Source organism: Oryctolagus cuniculus, chromosome 17 (assembly GCF_964237555.1).
Source record: "Oryctolagus cuniculus chromosome 17, mOryCun1.1, whole genome shotgun sequence".
Classification (NCBI taxonomy): Eukaryota; Metazoa; Chordata; class Mammalia; order Lagomorpha; family Leporidae; genus Oryctolagus; species Oryctolagus cuniculus.
The window spans coordinates 15,621,000-15,637,894 of record NC_091448.1 but is presented as its reverse complement, the minus strand read 5'-3'; the positions used below and the strand labels follow the sequence as shown (position 1 = coordinate 15,637,894).

The 16,895-nt window shown below is 38.0% G+C and overlaps 1 protein-coding gene across 16 annotated transcripts in view; it reads left to right on the top strand.

Moving 5' to 3' along the window:
- The window catches only part of TANC2 (tetratricopeptide repeat, ankyrin repeat and coiled-coil containing 2), a 438,885-nt gene that overhangs the window by 53,303 nt on the left and 368,687 nt on the right, over positions 1-16,895 (top strand). For all 16 annotated transcript variants that reach the window (XR_007911352.2, XM_051825098.2, XM_051825097.2 and 13 more), the window contains one exon: positions 6,754-6,843. Coding sequence is in view for 13 of the 16 variants with exons in the window: in XM_051825098.2 (XP_051681058.1) it covers positions 6,777-6,843 (67 nt within the window). In the remaining 3 variants the exon portion in view is untranslated. The remainder of the gene's footprint in view (positions 1-6,753; positions 6,844-16,895) is intronic.

Below are 16,895 nucleotides of genomic sequence, written 5' to 3'. Positions count from 1 at the left end.
AGTCGGAGAACTCAAGGGGCTCCCATAGCCTTGGAACCTCATGACTGGAGCATAGGGAGATTACTGATGCCATAAACAGGAGTGTCAATTTGTAAAGTCAACAACAGGAGTCACTGTGCACTTACTCCTCATGTAGGATCTCTGTCCTTAATGTGCTGTACATTGAGGCTTAATGCTATCACGAGTACTCAAACAGTATATTTCACTTTGTGTTTCTATGGGGGTGCAAAAGGTTGAAATCTTTACTTAATGTACACTAAACTGATCTTCTGTTAAAAAAAAAAAAAAGAAATTATCAATTCCCAACTTGACTCTCACTGGGATTAAACATGACAATAGGTCTGATCTGATTTCATCATCATTTAAAAAAAAATCATCTATTATTTTTCACTTTATGTCTCTGTGTGGGAGCAAACTGTTGAAATCCTTTCTTAAGGTATACTAAGCTGATCTTCTGTATATTAAGATAATCGAAAATGAATCTTGATGTGAATGGAAGGGGAGAGGGAGTGGGAAAGGGGAGGGTTGTGGGTGGGAGGGACGGTATGGGGGGGGGGGGTAAGCCATTGTAATCCATGAGTCGTACTTTGGAAATTTATATTCATTAAATGAAAGATAAAAAAAATTAATAAAAAAAATGAGTGGAAAAAAAATATATGGGAGGAATGAACATTGAAAGTGAAAATGATTGTTCATTAATTAAGTACTAGAAAAGGGCATTGAAAGGAGATACTGAGTCTCCAGCCTTGGTGGACCATTAAGAAGTCAATACATCTCTAGTGTGGTTAGAACAGGTATCATAAACCTAAAAGCTTAGGAATCTTGTAGATACCATGATATTCAAATAGTCAAATATAAGACAATTAGCAATGATTGGGGCTTATTTTCCTCCTGTCCAGAGATTCACCTGCCAGGAATTTATCTAATTATTTCTCCTGAGAGAGTTAATATTTTAAAATTTGGATATAAATTGTAAGATGAAATCTAGGCTTGTGTTATTGTTAGTTGAATCAAACCTTATCCCATTTAGCTTCGATTTGTGAAGTTTATATATTATTTTATTATAATACATTTTCTGATGGTATGTTAACTTGAATAAGAAAATCATTTTATCAAGATGTAATATGACATGGATAATTAGCTTTTTTTTTTTTAATTTTTTATTTTTTTTGACAGGCAGAGTGGACAGTGAGAGAGAGAGACAGAGAGAAAGGTCTTCCTTTGCCGTTGGTTCACCCTCCAATGGCCGCCGCGGCCGGCGCGCTGCGGCCGGCGCACCGCGCTGATCCGATGGCAGGAGCCAGGAGCCAGGTGCTTTTCCTGGTCTCCCATGGGGTGCAGGGCCCAAGCACCTGGGTCATCCTCCACTGCACTCCCTGGCCACAGCAGAGGGCTGGCCTGGAAGAGGGGCAACCAGGACAGAATCTGGCGCCCCGACCGGGACTAGAACCCGGTGTGCCGGCGCCGCTAGGCGGAGGATTAGCCTATTGAGCCGCGGCGCCGGCCGATAATTAGCTTTAAATAAGTATTTTATGTTTTATTTCATTCTTTATACATTTCAGTCATTTTATAAGATATTTTATGAGTAGTAAGGAAAAATTATATTTCAAAACTGATGACTAATTTATTTAAAAAAAATTTTTTGCTTAAGTTCAGGATGTTATCTTGGCTTGTTTTTTATATGTGAGATTTTTCTTTTTAAAAAATATTTTTTATTTACTTGAAAAGCAGAGAGAGAAAGAGAGAGAGAGATCTTCACTTGTTCACTCCCCAAATGGCAGCCAACAGCTGTGGCTGGGTCAGACCGAAGCCAAAAGCCAGAAACTCCATCCTGTTCTCCCATATTGGTGGCAGGAACCCAAGTACTTGGGCCATCATCTGTTGCCTCCCAGGTGCATTAGCAGGAAGCTGGATCAGAAGCAGAAGAGCTGGAACTTGAAAAAGTACTGTGATAGGAGACCCAATCCCTGTCTCCCATATGGGTAGCAGGGACCCAAGTTTCTATGTGATTTATCTCTGCTTTGATATTTATTTTTTAAAGGTTTATTTATTTATTTGAAAGTCAGTTACACACACGCACACAGAGAGAGAGAGAGAGAGAGAGAGAGAGAGAGAGAGAGGTCTTCCATCCATTGGTTCACTCCCTAAATGGCTGCAATAGCCAGAGCTGCGCCAATCTGAAGCCAGGAGCCAGGAGCTTCCTCCAGGTCTCCCACATAGGTGCAGAGGCCCAAGGACTTGGGCCATCTTGTACTGCTTTCTCAGGCCATAACAGAGAACTGGATCAGAAGTGGAGCAGCCAGGACTAGAACTGGCGCCCATATGGGATGCCGATGCTTCAGGCCAGGGCGTTAACCCACTTAGCCACAGTGGTGGCCCCACTCTGCTTTGGTATTTATTATTTCCTTTCTACTAACTTTGACGTTGGTTTGTTTTCCTAAGTCCTTAAAATGCGTTGTCAGGTTGTTTGTTATCTTTCTGTTTTTGTTCATTTGTTTTTGATATAGACACTTATTTCTATAAACTCCCTAGTATTACTATTTATGTATCCTGTAAGTTTTGGTATGTTATGTTTCTTTTCATTAGTTTCAAAGATTAAATTTCTTGTTTGATTTCTTCAGTTACCTATTGTTCATTCAGAAATATATTGTTTAATCTCCATGTATTTGTATAATTTCTAGAGTTTTCTTTTGTTGTTGATTTCAGATTTTCTTCTATTGTGTTCAAACATACATATGATTTCAGTTTTAAAAAAATTTGTTGAGACTTTTTTGTGATCTACTGTATAGTCTGTCTTAGTGAATGTTCTATGTGCTAAAGAAAAGAATGTGTGGTTTTCAGTCATTGGGTTTTATGGTCTCTGATCCATTTAGTCTATATCATTTAAATTTGTTATTGTTTATTTCTTTTTTTGGACAATCTATCCTTTTATGAAAGTGGGGTGTTGAAGCCCCCTGCTATTATTGTGTTAGAGCTTATCTCTCTCTTTAGATCTAACAATGTTTGTTTTATAATGGTATACTAACACTAGGTGCATATACATTTACCAGTGTCACTTCTTGTTGAGTTGATTCCTTGCTCATTATATAATGAGTCTGTATCTTTTTACAGTTTTTGTCTTAAGGTTGGTTTTGTCTAATGTAAGTGAAGCTACTTCTCCTTGCTTTTGGTTTCTGTTTGTATAGAATATGTTTTTCCATCCTTTTACTTTCAGTCTGTGTGTGTTTTCTGTGGGTTTCTTGTGGATAGTTTATTGTTGGTTCTTGTTTTTAAACCAATCATCTAGTCTATCAACTGGGGCATTTAGTCCATTTATGTTCAGGGTGACTATTGATTGTAATTACTTGTCATTAAGATATTTTTTAATTTAATTTGAATATCCTTTGTTCTGTTTCTCATGTGTTTTATACTTCCACATGTTTTTTGATGGTTGTTAATCCTTTTGCTTCTCTGTTTAGATGTCTTAAAACATATTTTGTAAGGCTAATCTGGTGGTGATGAATTCCCTCAGGTTTTGCTTATCTTGGAAAGTCTTCATTTCTCCTTCATTCATAAAAGATAACATTGTTGGGTAAAGTATTCTTGATCGGCAGTTATTACAGCAATTTAAAAAATAATTTTATTTGAAAGGCAGAGAGAGAAAGATGTTGAAATCTAACTGCTGGTTTATTCCCCACATGCCCACTATAGCTAAGCCTGGGCCAAGGGCAGTGCTGGGTGCTTGGAGTTCCATCTGGATCGTTCTTGTGGGTGATAGGGACCAAAGTGTGTGAGGCAGGACTTGGACCCTGGCAATCTGATATGGGATGTGGGCATCTCAACTGGTGACTTCCCTACTGCACCAAATTCTGTCTGCTTTTTATTCAAAACTTGGAATATATCATTCCATTTTATCTTGGCCTGTAAGGTTCTGTTAAAAAATATGCTGTTAATCTAATGGGAATTACCTTAAGAGTCACCTGTTGAGTTATTCTTGCAAATTTTAGAATTCACTCTTTGTTGTACTTCTGAGAATTTGATAATAAGATGTTGCTGTATCTATTCTGGTTATGTCTATTTGGGGTTCTCTAGGCTTCCTGTAGTATGTCCGTACCATTCTCCAGATTGAAGAATTTTTTAGTGATTATTTCATTGAATAGACTTTCTTTCCTTTTTTTTTTTTTTTTTTTTTAAAGACACACACAGAGAGAGGGAGAGGCAAAGAGATCTTCCATCTGCTGGCTCACTGCCCAGATGGCTGCAGTGACTGGGGCTGGGCCAAGCCAGAGCCAGGAGCTTCTCTGAGTCCTCCCATGTGGATGTCAGGAGCCCAAGTACTCAGACCATCCTCTGCTGCTTTCCCAGGCCATCAGCAGGGAGCTGGATTGGAAGTAGAGCAGCTGGAACATGACCTGGTACCCAAATGGGATGCCAGCATTGCAGGCAGCAGCTTGACCTGCTAGGCCACAGCACTGGTCCCCGTTGAATAGATTTTCTAAGCCTCTATGTCTTTCTCTCTTTGCTGTGAGGAGTTTCCACAATTCAAATATTTCTTTAGTGGTATCCAGAAGTTCTTGGAGGCTATTATCATTCTTTTTTCTTTTTCTTTCTCTTTTTCAGTTTGGAATATTTCAAAAGACCTGTCTTAAAAATCAGATATTCTTTCTTTGCTTGATGTAATGTGCTGTTGAGGCTTTCAACATGGTTTTGATTTGAATTTTATCCAAATGTGCTCTGCTTGTGTTTCCTTTTTTAGTTAAATATTTTAAATTATTCTTTTTATCGCATTCAGCTTTTAACAGCTATTCTAGATATTGCTACATGAGTTTTGAAATAGTGAAGTCTAATATAAATTGTTACATCTGCTATTCCTGGACAATAGATATGTTAAAAACTTTAATTCTGTTTATCTTACACCTGTCTTTTATTTTTTATATATATTTAAAAATTAACACACTTTCAGTGTTATTTTTATTGCCATTATTCATTTGTACTTACCTTCATATTTACCTTTTCTGTGGCTCTTCAGTTTGAATTTCAATGCTATTTCCTAGTATCATTTTCTTTCTATTATGAGAATTTTCTTTCAGTAATGAGTTCTTTTTGCCTTTCTGAAATCATCTTTTTAAATTTTCAACTTTTCAAGGATATTTTTATTTAAAAATAGATTTCTTGTTTGGCACATAGAATTTTTTAACAGTCACTCTATTGTTTCCTGCTGTTCATCATTTCTTTTGATGGTCATCTGTCAGTTTGTTGATGATTGATACTTTAAATGTGTGTTGTTGTTGTTGTTGTTGTTTTTTTTGTCTAGGTATTTTAAAAGTTTTCTTTGTTTTTTATGTTTAGCAGTTTGGCTATGACTTGCTTAGTGTTTTTCTTTGTGTTTTTATTCTGCCTGTGTTTACCAGGTTTCTTAAAGGTGTGATTTTATGTCTCATTAATGTTCAAAAATGTTTCATCATTGTCACTTCAAATTGATTCTTCCTAATTTTCTCTCTCCATCAGAAATTTTTATTATGTGTATTTTAGACCTTTTCAGTGGGTTCCATATGTCACTAATACCTTTACCATTTTGTGCTTTAGTTTAGCTTTTGCTTCTTGACCTGTGTTCCATTTTATGTTTGCTCTATTCAGTCTCCTGGGCACATCAAGTACTGACAACATGTTTGGGGAAATTTGGCTATGAAGAAGGGCAAAGATATACAAGCAGTAATTGGACCATAAGGGACTATAGAGGAGGGCTTTGTTATTGGACAGGACACACTGAGATGTGTTTATGTTATGATTAGAGTGTTTCAGTAGAGAGCAAAAATTAAAACTGTATGGAAAGGGAAAGGAAGGTTATTTTAAAATAAATATCTTTGAGGGGTTGGCATTGTGGTGCAGTGGGTTAAGCCATTGCCTGCAGTGTCAGCATCCCATATAGGCTCCTGTTTGAGTCCCAATTGCTCCACTTCTGGTCCAGCTCCCTGCAAATGCACTTGGGAAAGCAGAAGAAGATGGCCTAAGTCTTTGGTCATCTCTACCCACATGGGAGACCCAGATGGAGATCCAGGCTCCTGGCTTTACCCTTGCTCAGCCTTAGTCACTGGCCAACTGGGGAGTGAATCAGAGCATGGAAGATCTCCCTCTCTGTCTCTCGCTCGCTCTCTCTCTGCCTTTCAAATAAATAAATAAATCTTTAAAAAATGTCTTTGAGAAGGTGATAGAGAATGTAATCCAAAGCGTAATTGAGGGTGTTCTTCTTTAGTGGGAATGGGACATAGGGAGTATAGGCATTGATGCATGTCTTATCAGTAGTCTTGTGAGATGGAATTGTTAACTTGCCAAGGACAATCTGCAGATGTTATGTTCTAGAATCTCTCTCTCTCTCTCTCCCTCCCTCTCCCTCTCCTCCCCTTTCCTCTCTTCCTCTGTGTATGTATGAGAGAGAGAGAAACAGACAGACAGACAGACACACACACACACACACACACACAGTGTGAAAGGGAGCTATATGGAGAAAATGAGAATGAAAAGTGAAGTGGATGGTAGACTGCATTTGTATTGACTTGTCTTCAGTGATAATTACCTTTATTTCCTAGGGTACTGACATATTATATTGCAATTTTAAAGAACTATTTAAATGTTTACTGTGTTTTTTTTTAATCTAGTGATAAGTTTGTACTATATATTTAATCAGCTAATTATTTATTTTGCATTTTAAATTCTTAGTATTTTAAATTGAATATCAAATTTTGTTAAACATATCTTCTCATTTTTGTTTTACAGTTTTGTACTGGTCTACCACAATCATGTTTCGGAATAGTCTCAAGATGCTTCTTACTGGTGGGAAATCAAGTCGTAAAAACAGGTCAAGTGGTAAGTGACTGTGCTACATTTATTCTGTGATATTTTAGAATTAAAAGTTCTTTTAGGGCCGGCACCGCGGCACAATAGGCTAATCCTCCACCTAGTGGCGGCGGCACACTGGGTTCTAGTCCCGGTCGGGGTGCCGGATTCTGTCCCAGGTGCCCCTCTTCCAGGCCAGATCTCTGCTGTGGCCTGGGAAGGCAGTGGAGGATGGCCCAGGTGCTTGGGCCCTGCACCCCATGGGAGACCAGGATGGGTACCTGGCTCCTGCCTTCAGATCAGCGCGATGCGCCGGCCGCAGCACGCCGGCCGCAGCGGCCATTGGAGGGTGAACCAATGGCAAAAAGAAGACCTTTCTCTCTGTCTCTCTCTCTCTCTCACTATCCACTCTGCCTGTCCCCCAAAAAAAAAAAAAAAAAAAAAAAAAACAGTTCTTTTAGGAATCTAAATTAATGTTGTAATACTTTTTAAATTATTAAATGTTTTATTTAATTTAGAAAAAAATTTATATTCCTATAGGTTATCATGTGCTTTATTAAGGGGAAGGAACACTGATCAGGAACAGTCAAGTGAAAGACTTTGTGAAAGAAAAATGTGTTTTCCTCAAGTATGAGAGAGTAATATTTTTGAACATCGCATAAAAAACCCTCCAGAACTAATTTATTTTTTAAATTAACGTGAAATTATTGCAATCCTAGGTACTTTTGGGGGAGGGGAAGCTATAAAAATAGGAACTATTTCCAAAGGTCTATAACGTGAGTAGTTTTACAGCCATTAGAGTAAAGTTTATGCATTTTAGATTTTTGTTTTTGTTTTTCAAGAACACAGAAATAAATCTCAGATTTTTAATATAAGTAAAATAATCAAAACTATTTGTATATATGAAGGCACTTCACAAAGTTCATGGAAAAGGTGTATTGTAAGAAAAGTGTGCATGCATTTAAAAAAATTGGGGGGCCAAAATAAGCTTACTTTTTAATTCTGTTTGTTTATGCGCATTTTGAACTATTCTTGTATGTATATTAACAAGATATGTAATAGAGTATTGTTTTGTTAATATGTGGTAGACTTTTATTCTTTATAATCTTTTCAACTTCTTAATTTTTTGCAGTTTGTAAATATTGCTAGTATATTCATTATCATTTATTTCAAAGTGTTTCTAATTCCCATTATAATTTCTTTTTGACCTATAAATATTTAATAGTGTACTTATTAATTTTCAAACAGTTGATGAGTTCTTGATTATCTTAATATGAGGAAAATCTCCTCTTCACCAACTAAAGGAAGCTATTTTTCCGTCTACTACTCACACTAACAGTTCTGGCCACCAAATATATGTCCTCCTCCTCACCCCATCTCTCTGTCAATTCATTTTAATTCTCTGGTGGTTACTGACTGGATGTTTTATAATTAAATTCAGTTCTGATGTTTTCTAAACCTGGAGTTGTGTGCAGACCCCACACAAGTTACAGCCACAGTTCCACAAGACTACCTACTCTCCCACTTCAGATGCCAGTCGTAAGTGGCAGGTCTTCAGGTACCCACCCAATCTGTCCAATTTTGTTATAAATTGGAGGTTTCCATGGCCCCCTTCTCATGTTCACTCACATACTAGAAAGGCTCATAGAACTCAGGAAAACAGTTTACTTGTGATATTACAGGAACAATGAGATGAAGAGATGGGTAGGGCAGTGTATGGGGTAAGAGGTACTGAGCTTCTGTGCCCTTTTTGGGTGTTCCACTTTCCCCAAACCTTCACATGTTCCTCAGTACAGAAGCCTCCCAAATCCCATCCTTGTGGGTTTTTATGGAGGCTTCATTGTAAAGCCATGATTGATTAAATTACTGCCCGTTAGTGATGAGCTCATTCAGCGCTTCTTCCCTCCTCAGAGGTCAGAGGGTAAGGCTGAAGCTTCCAACCCTTCAATCACATGGTTGACTCCCCTGGCAGCCAGCTCTCTTCCTGCAGTCATCTAGTTAGTGTACAGATGTGCTGCTCAGCACTTTAGAGATTCCAAAAGTTTTAGAGCAATGTGCCAGGAAACACGACCGAAACCAATCACATATATGCTTTTTATTATGTCACGCTTTTATTATTTAATGCTAGTTAAGTTGTACCATTATCAGTGATTCTAGTCTGTATTATTTTATTCTTTTGGCATTTATTGAGATTTTATAGTTCATCATGTGGTCAGTTTAGGTGAATGTTTTCAGTATTCCTGAAAATAACGAGAATCATGTAGCTTTTAGATGCAATTTAGGTCAATTTTGTTAGGGATGGCTCTTAAAATATTTAATAATCCTATTCAAAAAATTATTTATTAAGAAACATGTGAAAAAATACCACACTATGATTATGGAGTATATACTTTTCTTCTAGTTTCTTATAGTTTTTCTTTATGTATATGTAAATATTTATTTATTTATTTATTTGAAAGGTAGAGTTACTCGCCGGCGCCGTGGCTTACTAGACTAATCCTCCGCCTGAGGCACCGGCACCCAGGGTTCTAGTCCTGGTTGGGGCGCCGGTTCTGTCCCGGTTGCTCCTCTTCCAGTCCAGCTCTCTGCTGGGACCTGGGAGTGCAGTGGAGGATGGCCCAAGTGCTTGGGCCCTGCACCCACATGGGAGACCAGGAGGCAGCACCTGGCTCCTGGCTTCAGATTGGCGCAGTGCGCCGGCCATAGCAACTATTTGGGGGGTGAACCAATGGAAGGAAGAGTTTTCTGTCTCTTTCTCTCTCACTGTCTAACTCTGCCTGTCAAAAAAAAAAAAAAAAAAAAAAAAAGAAAGAAAGAAAGAAAGAAAAAAAAAAAGGTAGAGTTACAGAGAGAGAGACAGAGAGAATGGTTTTCCATTCTCTGGTTCACTCCACAAATGGTTGCAATAGCTGGACCTGGGCCAGTCCAATGCCAGGAGCCAGGAGCTTCTTCTGCACCCATGTGGGTGCAGGGGCCCAAGCACTTGGGCCATCTTGTACTGCTTTCCCGGGCCATAGCAGAGAGCTGGATCGTAAGAGGAACAGCTGGCACTAGAACCTGTGCCTACGTGGGATGCCAGCACTGCAGGCGGAGGCTTAGCCCACTATGCCACAGCACTGGCCACTTCTTTATATATTTAGGAAGCTGTCTTATTAGGTCCATTCACATTGAGGATTGTTATATTCTTCTTGTATGTTAATTATTTTAGCATCATGGTGTATCCCTCTTTATTTCTTTTCCTTGAAAGCTGACTTGTCTGATATTAATATAGCTACCTCAACTTTCTTTTGAATAGCATTTGCAAGATATGAAGTGCTTCATTCTTTTGCTTTCTATAGTTCTATATGCTTAATGTATTAATTGTATAGAACTAGGTTTTCTTTTTATAATTCAGACATGTTTTTTCTCTTAAGGAAGCCTTAAGAGATTAATTCGGTGAGTGATATATTTGGATTTTGGTGTAATGCATTTTGTGTGCTCTCTTTGTATTTTTCCTACATGATCCATGCTTATTTCTCTTTTCTTTGGTCTTAGTTGGTGTTTTGTTGCCTTCTTGGATAATGCAAGAAGTTTAGATTCTTTTCACCTATTTGTATTTTAAGCTCCAACAAGATACTGTTTTTGTTTTATGAAGATGCTGTTACTTACATTTACCCATATATTTGGCCTTTCCATTAATTTTCATTCTTTTCTGCCATCCCTTTCTTTTTGTTTGAAGAATAACCATTAAAATTCCCATTAGTGTGGAATCATACAGCGAACTTACTTTGCTTTTGTTTTATCAAAATGTTTTTATTTGGGAAAGGGTATTTAGCCTATCTGTTAAGTACTGCCCAAGTTCCACATTGGAATAGCTGGGTTCTGTTCCTGGCTCTGATTCTGGCAGGAACCTAATCAGTTGAGCTGCCTCCCAGAGTGTGCATCAGCAGGAAGCTGGAGTCAAGAATGGAGCTGAATTTTGAACCTAGACACTCCCATATGGGAGGCAGGCCTCTTAGCTGCTAGGCCAGATACCCTCTCTCCCTCCCTCTATCTTTCCCCCATAGCTTTTTTTTTTAAGACTTATTTATTTATTTGAAAGAGAGAGAGATAGAGGGAGAGATAGAGGGAGGGGGAGGGGCAGGGGCAGGGGCAGGGGCAGATCTTCCATCCACTAGTTCACTCCCTAGTTGGCTGCAACTGCCAGAGCTGTCCAAGCCAAAGCTAGGAGCCAGGAGCTTCATCTGGGTCTCCCATGTGAGTGGCAGGGGCCCAAATACTTGGCCCTATTCCGCTACTTTCCCAGGCCAATAGAGGGAGCTGGATTGAAAGTGGAGCATCCAGGACACGAGCCGTCACCCATATGTGATAGCAGTATATCACAGGTGGCAGCTTTACCCACTCTGCCACAATACCACCCTACCCTCCCATAATGCTTATTCAGAAACTTTCTACTTTGTCCATCTTTTAATATCTTATATTTTCTGTATCCCTTTGATCATGACATTAACCCTGTCCAGAATAAACTTGGCATTTATACTTGAAACATTTTTTAAAAATCTTACTTAATCATGAAAGTCCAACTTATATTTTATTATGGTTCCTAGTGGTCATTCTTTTGCTTCACCTGCTTGTTGCATGTATTCTTAGTGTAAAACTTAATAATGTAATGCTTTCTAATGTTTATAAACTTTCTAGAAATGCTTCCCAATATAGTTTATCCTAGCCTAAGGGTAAGGAATGTGTATTTCCTTTTCTTCCAGCAGCTGAACAAAGTTTGTAGTAAAATGTAATTAAAAGAGAAGTCTATTTTAGTATAGACATTGACATTGTGTATACTAATATCATTATTTCATTGAAAGAGAATGTGAGAGATCCTCAGCAAAGAGTAAATAGACTAATAACCACCTGTATCGGTGTGTACTCTCTGTCTCATAAAGGAAAAGGACTTTTGCACAGATGCCCTCATTTAGTCTGTGTACCAGATGAGAGATTAAAAAGTCTCTTTCAAGATTATTCAACTAATATGAAAAGAAACTGTTGAATTCACACTTTATACATACAGTTATCACTGAATAAATGAGACAGTTTAGTAGAATTAAGTCTAAACTGAGATCTGAAAACTGATTGTCTTTTCTTTGAAGTAGTAACTTGGATGTTAAGATTTTAAGTTGTTAAGGATTATACCAGAGCAGTAAATAGCCAAGAGTTTGGTGGCTTCTTGTGGCAGAGTATAGACAGACTTTATTTTTAAAATTGTGTCCTTTTTTTCCCTCTGTTCTAGTTTTTTTCATAGAAACATGAAATAAAGGTTCCAGTTATTTGTTATGGGATAATGTATCAGTTTCTTTTATGTTTTATTTGAAAAACTAATCATTATTAAATTGTAAACTAATTAATATTGGAATTTCCTATGCCTTTCCTAGTTATTAACTGTATGCTAATATATGATAAAGTTAAAAAATTAACTTTTTTTCATTGTATTTGAAAGGCAGAGAGAGACAGAGACAGCCAGCAACATCTTCTATCCAATGGTTCAATTCATTCCTCAAATGCCTGCAACAGCTGTGTCTGAGCCAGGCTGGAGCCAGGAACCTGCAGCTTAATATGGGTCTCCCACATGGGTGGCAGGAACCCAAGTACTTGAGCTACCATTTACTGCCTCCCAGGATGTTCATTAGCAGGAAACTTAAACCTGAAGTAGAGCTGAGACTTGAACCCAGGTATTCTGATTTGGTATGCAGGTATCTCAAGTGATGTCTTAACTACTGCACCAAACACCTGCTAATTAATTAGCTAATACTAATTAAAATTCTTCCTGAAGGAGAACACTGGTCTGTCCTTTTTTTTTTTTTTTTTTTTTTTTTTTTTTTTTTTTTTTATTATTTGAAAGGCAGAAAGAGGGGGGAGGGGGAGGGGAAGAGAAAGAACATGCACTCACACACTACCTCCCATTAGCTGATTTAATCCCAAATGCCCACAAGGACTGGTCTCCCACATGGGTGGCAGAAGTACAGTGACTCAAGTCATCACTGCAGTCTGCCAAAGTCTACACTGGTGGGAAACTGGAGTCAGGAGTTGGAGCTGGGAACTGAACCTCAGTACTCTGATAGAAGACATGGGCGTCTAATCTGCTGAACTAATCACCTACTCCTTGATCTTTTTTTCTGCCCATATATACCTGTAATACTCATTGAAAGTGTTAAAGATTCTCAACTTGAGTGAGAATATAGGAAAGCTAGAATTAGAAGATTGAAATTTGATAATACCTGCCTTCTAATTGTGGATGACTTCCCCATTTTCATTGGTTTGGGGTACAGAATTAGGAGATGGTTGAGTGAGGAATGGTAGAATGGAAATACAAATAATGAAGGCTATAGTGAGGAATTTCAAATATGAGATGCTAAACATACTCTTTAAATAAGAAACTGACATAAGTTGACTAAAAGCCCATGTCCTCCCATGATTCTGTGTCTATTCTTGATTACCTTTGACTTGATTTCCTATAACTCTGTACTTCTTGTTTTTGTTTGTGTGGGTTTTTTTTTCTTCTCAGCCTTGTTAGCCTTCTGCTTTAAGGCTTTTTTGTTTTAAAGATTTATTTTATTTGAAAGAGTTACAGAGAGGCAGAGGCAAAGGCAGAGAGGGAGAGAGAGAAGTCTTCCATCCACTGATTCGCTCTTTAACTCCCCAGCTGGCCACAACAGCCAGAGCAGGGCTGATCTGAAGCCAGGAGCCAGGAGCTTTTTCCGAGTTTCCCATGCAGGTGCAGGGACCCAAGGATTTGGACCATCCTCTATTGCTTTCCCAGGCCACAGCAAAGAGCTGGATCAGAAGTGGAGTAGCCAGGTCTTGAACCAACCCTCTTATGGGATGCCGGCACTTCAGGCAGTGGCTTTACCTGCTATGCCGTAGCTCCTTTTATGCTTGCTGTTCTCTATCCTATAATGGTATTTAACTCCCTTTATTTAGGTCATTATTCAGAAGTCAGCTTCTCAGTGGGGACTTCTCTCCTGGCCACCAGATCTAAGACTAACCACTTTATATCCCATTTTTATTTTGTCCTCAATTCTTTTTAATTTTGTCTTTACACTGGTGATCTTTTAAAACATCTTGTATTTTTCTCTCTTATCTATTATTATCTGTATTTCCTAATAGAACACAATTTTTGTGACAAATCCATCCTCTTTCCCACTGCTGTATCCTTTGCACCTGACACATAACAGATGTTCAGTAATATTTGCTTGATGAATCATTAATGTTTTAAGGATTATAACTCTGGCATCAGTGTATAGATTGAACTGCCATGATGAGATGCTAGTTGAGAGATGATGAAAATGAGTAAGAAAGGATTCTAGGAATAAAAAGAGGATACATAAGGAAGACTTTTTTTGAGGTAAAATAGATAGGATTTGGCTACTGGAATGATTTTGCTAAGTAGAAAGAATGGAAGGAAATAATTGCTGTTTAGAGAGATTGGCTAACTGGTGCATTCATTATTCCAGGTATCTATTAAATATACAGTGATCATATTGAATGAATAACTATCCAGAGATAAATTGTAACCTTTCAGGCTGAATTTTACTGTCAAATATAGTTTATTTAGCTCCATGTTTTTTGTTTGTTTGTTTGTTTTAACCATTCTCTGGGCTCCTTTGTAATTTATCCTTATTCCAGCTCTAGGATTAAGCTTCCCCAGGATTATCAGACAGTTTAATATTACAAGCCCTTTTAGCACAGCACTACAATATTTAAACCTAAAGATTGCGCCGGTGCCGCAGCTCACTAGGCTAATCCTCCGCCTAGCGGCGCCGGCACACCGGGTTCTAGTCCCGGTCGGGGCGCCGGATTCTGTCCCGGTTGCCCCTCTTCCAGGCCAGCTCTCTGCTGTGGCCCGGGAGTGCAGTGGAGGATGGCCCAAGTGCTTGGGCCCTGCAGCCCATGGGAGACCAGGATAAGTACCTGGCTCCTGCCATCGGATCAGCGCGGCGCACCGGCCGCAGCGGCCATTGGAGGGTGAACCAACTCTCTCTCTCACTGTCCACTCTGCCTGTCAAAAAAAAAAAAAAAACCTAACGATTTCTTTTCCCCTGAATGTCTACTTTCATAGTTTGTTGTTTTCAAAATTTGCTTCTGGCAGTACTAGTGAAGAAGGAAAACAGAGAAAGCTATATAGGTCTTTTGCTGTCAGCACAAGCCCTTTTGTGGCTAATCTTCTCTAACTCAGAGAAGATAAATTTTCATTTTTTCATTTAGTTTCTCCCTCTCCTCAACTTATGCAAGGTGCTTGAGATTTAAAATAGTGATTTTTTTTTAGTACTAATTGAAGTTGCTTGATGAGACTACTTTCATAAATTAATTCAATCTTATATTATTTAAACAACAAAATTGTTTAAAAAGATTAAACCAAACATGTGAACTGGTAATTTACTTTGGATACTTGCTGCAGATCAGTTATTTTAAAAGGTTATCAGGTTATGCCACTTTTAATCTTAAATTCCTAAATTTGAGGGTGTGCAATGAAGAAAATATATTTGAGAAATAGATTCTCATTTCCAAAAATACGAATTTAAGCAATGTATTAAGTATGTCACTTTGTTCTTAATGATATGTTTTTCACAGAGCAAGTTTTGATACTAGTAATGCTCACACCAAGTCAAAATAATACATTATTTTAATACTGTCAAGTTTTTCATTAGGTCTTTTTTTCCTTAGAAAACTTTAAATATTTTAAATAAAAAAACTCTTGATTATAGATGTCACAGATGTACTTTTGCAAATTTGTGCTATTCTGTGCTATTCCCTGGTCTCTTCATATATAATATAATTATGCTCCCTTTTCCTTTTCTTTGATGTATGAGAATTCAATAAACATTCATATATATATACATATTAATGAAAAGTTCATTATAAAGCCAAGAAATGGATGAGATGTTAAAAGGAGAACAAACTTTCTTTTTTAAAGATTTATTTATTTTATTTAAAATGTGGAATTACACAGAGAGAGAGAGATCTTACATCACTGATATGCTCCACAAATGGCCACAATGTCTGGAGCTGGGCCAGACTGAAGCAAGGAGCCAGGAGCTTCCACCAGGTCTCCCATGTGGGTGTAGGGCCCTAAGCACATGTGCTGTTTTTCCCTGCTTTTCCAGGCGCACCAAGAGGGAGCCAGATTGGAAGTGGAGCAGCCGGGACTCAAACTGGCTCCCATATAGGATGTTGGTGCTTCAGACAGTGGCCTAACCTGCTATGCCACAGCACCATCTGCCAAAACTATTTTTAAAAAACTAGTTTTGTACAACAGCTATAGAACTCTTGTCCACTAGGATCTCCAAAATCTATTTCTGTAAATAGGAAACATTTTTAGTAAAAGTTTTTATTCCATACTTTAAAAAACTCCAAAATTAAAAATTTGACCTTAAACAAAACAGAAAGCCCTTCATATCCATGCCACACCCCATTTTCATAGATTTCTCCTGTTCTGATTTTATTTGATCACCTGGAGAAAATAGGCTTTTTCCAAATTTAGAGTGCTCTGACCTGGAGTCATGCTTTTCTTTCATTTGTTACTAAGTGTCTCATCACCAAAAATCCTAGTTCTTTAGAGGAGTTCCTAAGGGATTTTTAATGCATTACTGAGACAGAATATAAGCTGCTCATGTTTCTAAGCCAGGGATGAACAAGATGGATTTTATTTTTTCCTTTAATCTTAATTTTTAAATACTTTACACATAGTAAATTGAAGGAGCAAGTATCATTGAAAATATATTTACTATCAGAATGAGACTGAATGTTTGGCAAGAGTGGAAGAGACAAAACTTTACTACCTTCCTCTTAGGGCCTTCATCTCGGCTCCAGGTGTAAATGGATTTATGACAGTTAACAAGAGAAAAGATTTTTTCATATACATGGAAGCTCCCATAGGAAAATAGACTCAAAGCTGAGCTCTTGTTATTCGAAGCTGGACAAAGACTAGTAAATTGTGGTGAAAAGATTAAAGGGGCTTGGGCTAGGCCAGTTGACCCTAGTGAAGAGACTATGAAAATAAAGGTTAGTTTAGCAAGATTTTTGTGTACAAATTCCCTGTGGCTTCAACTCCT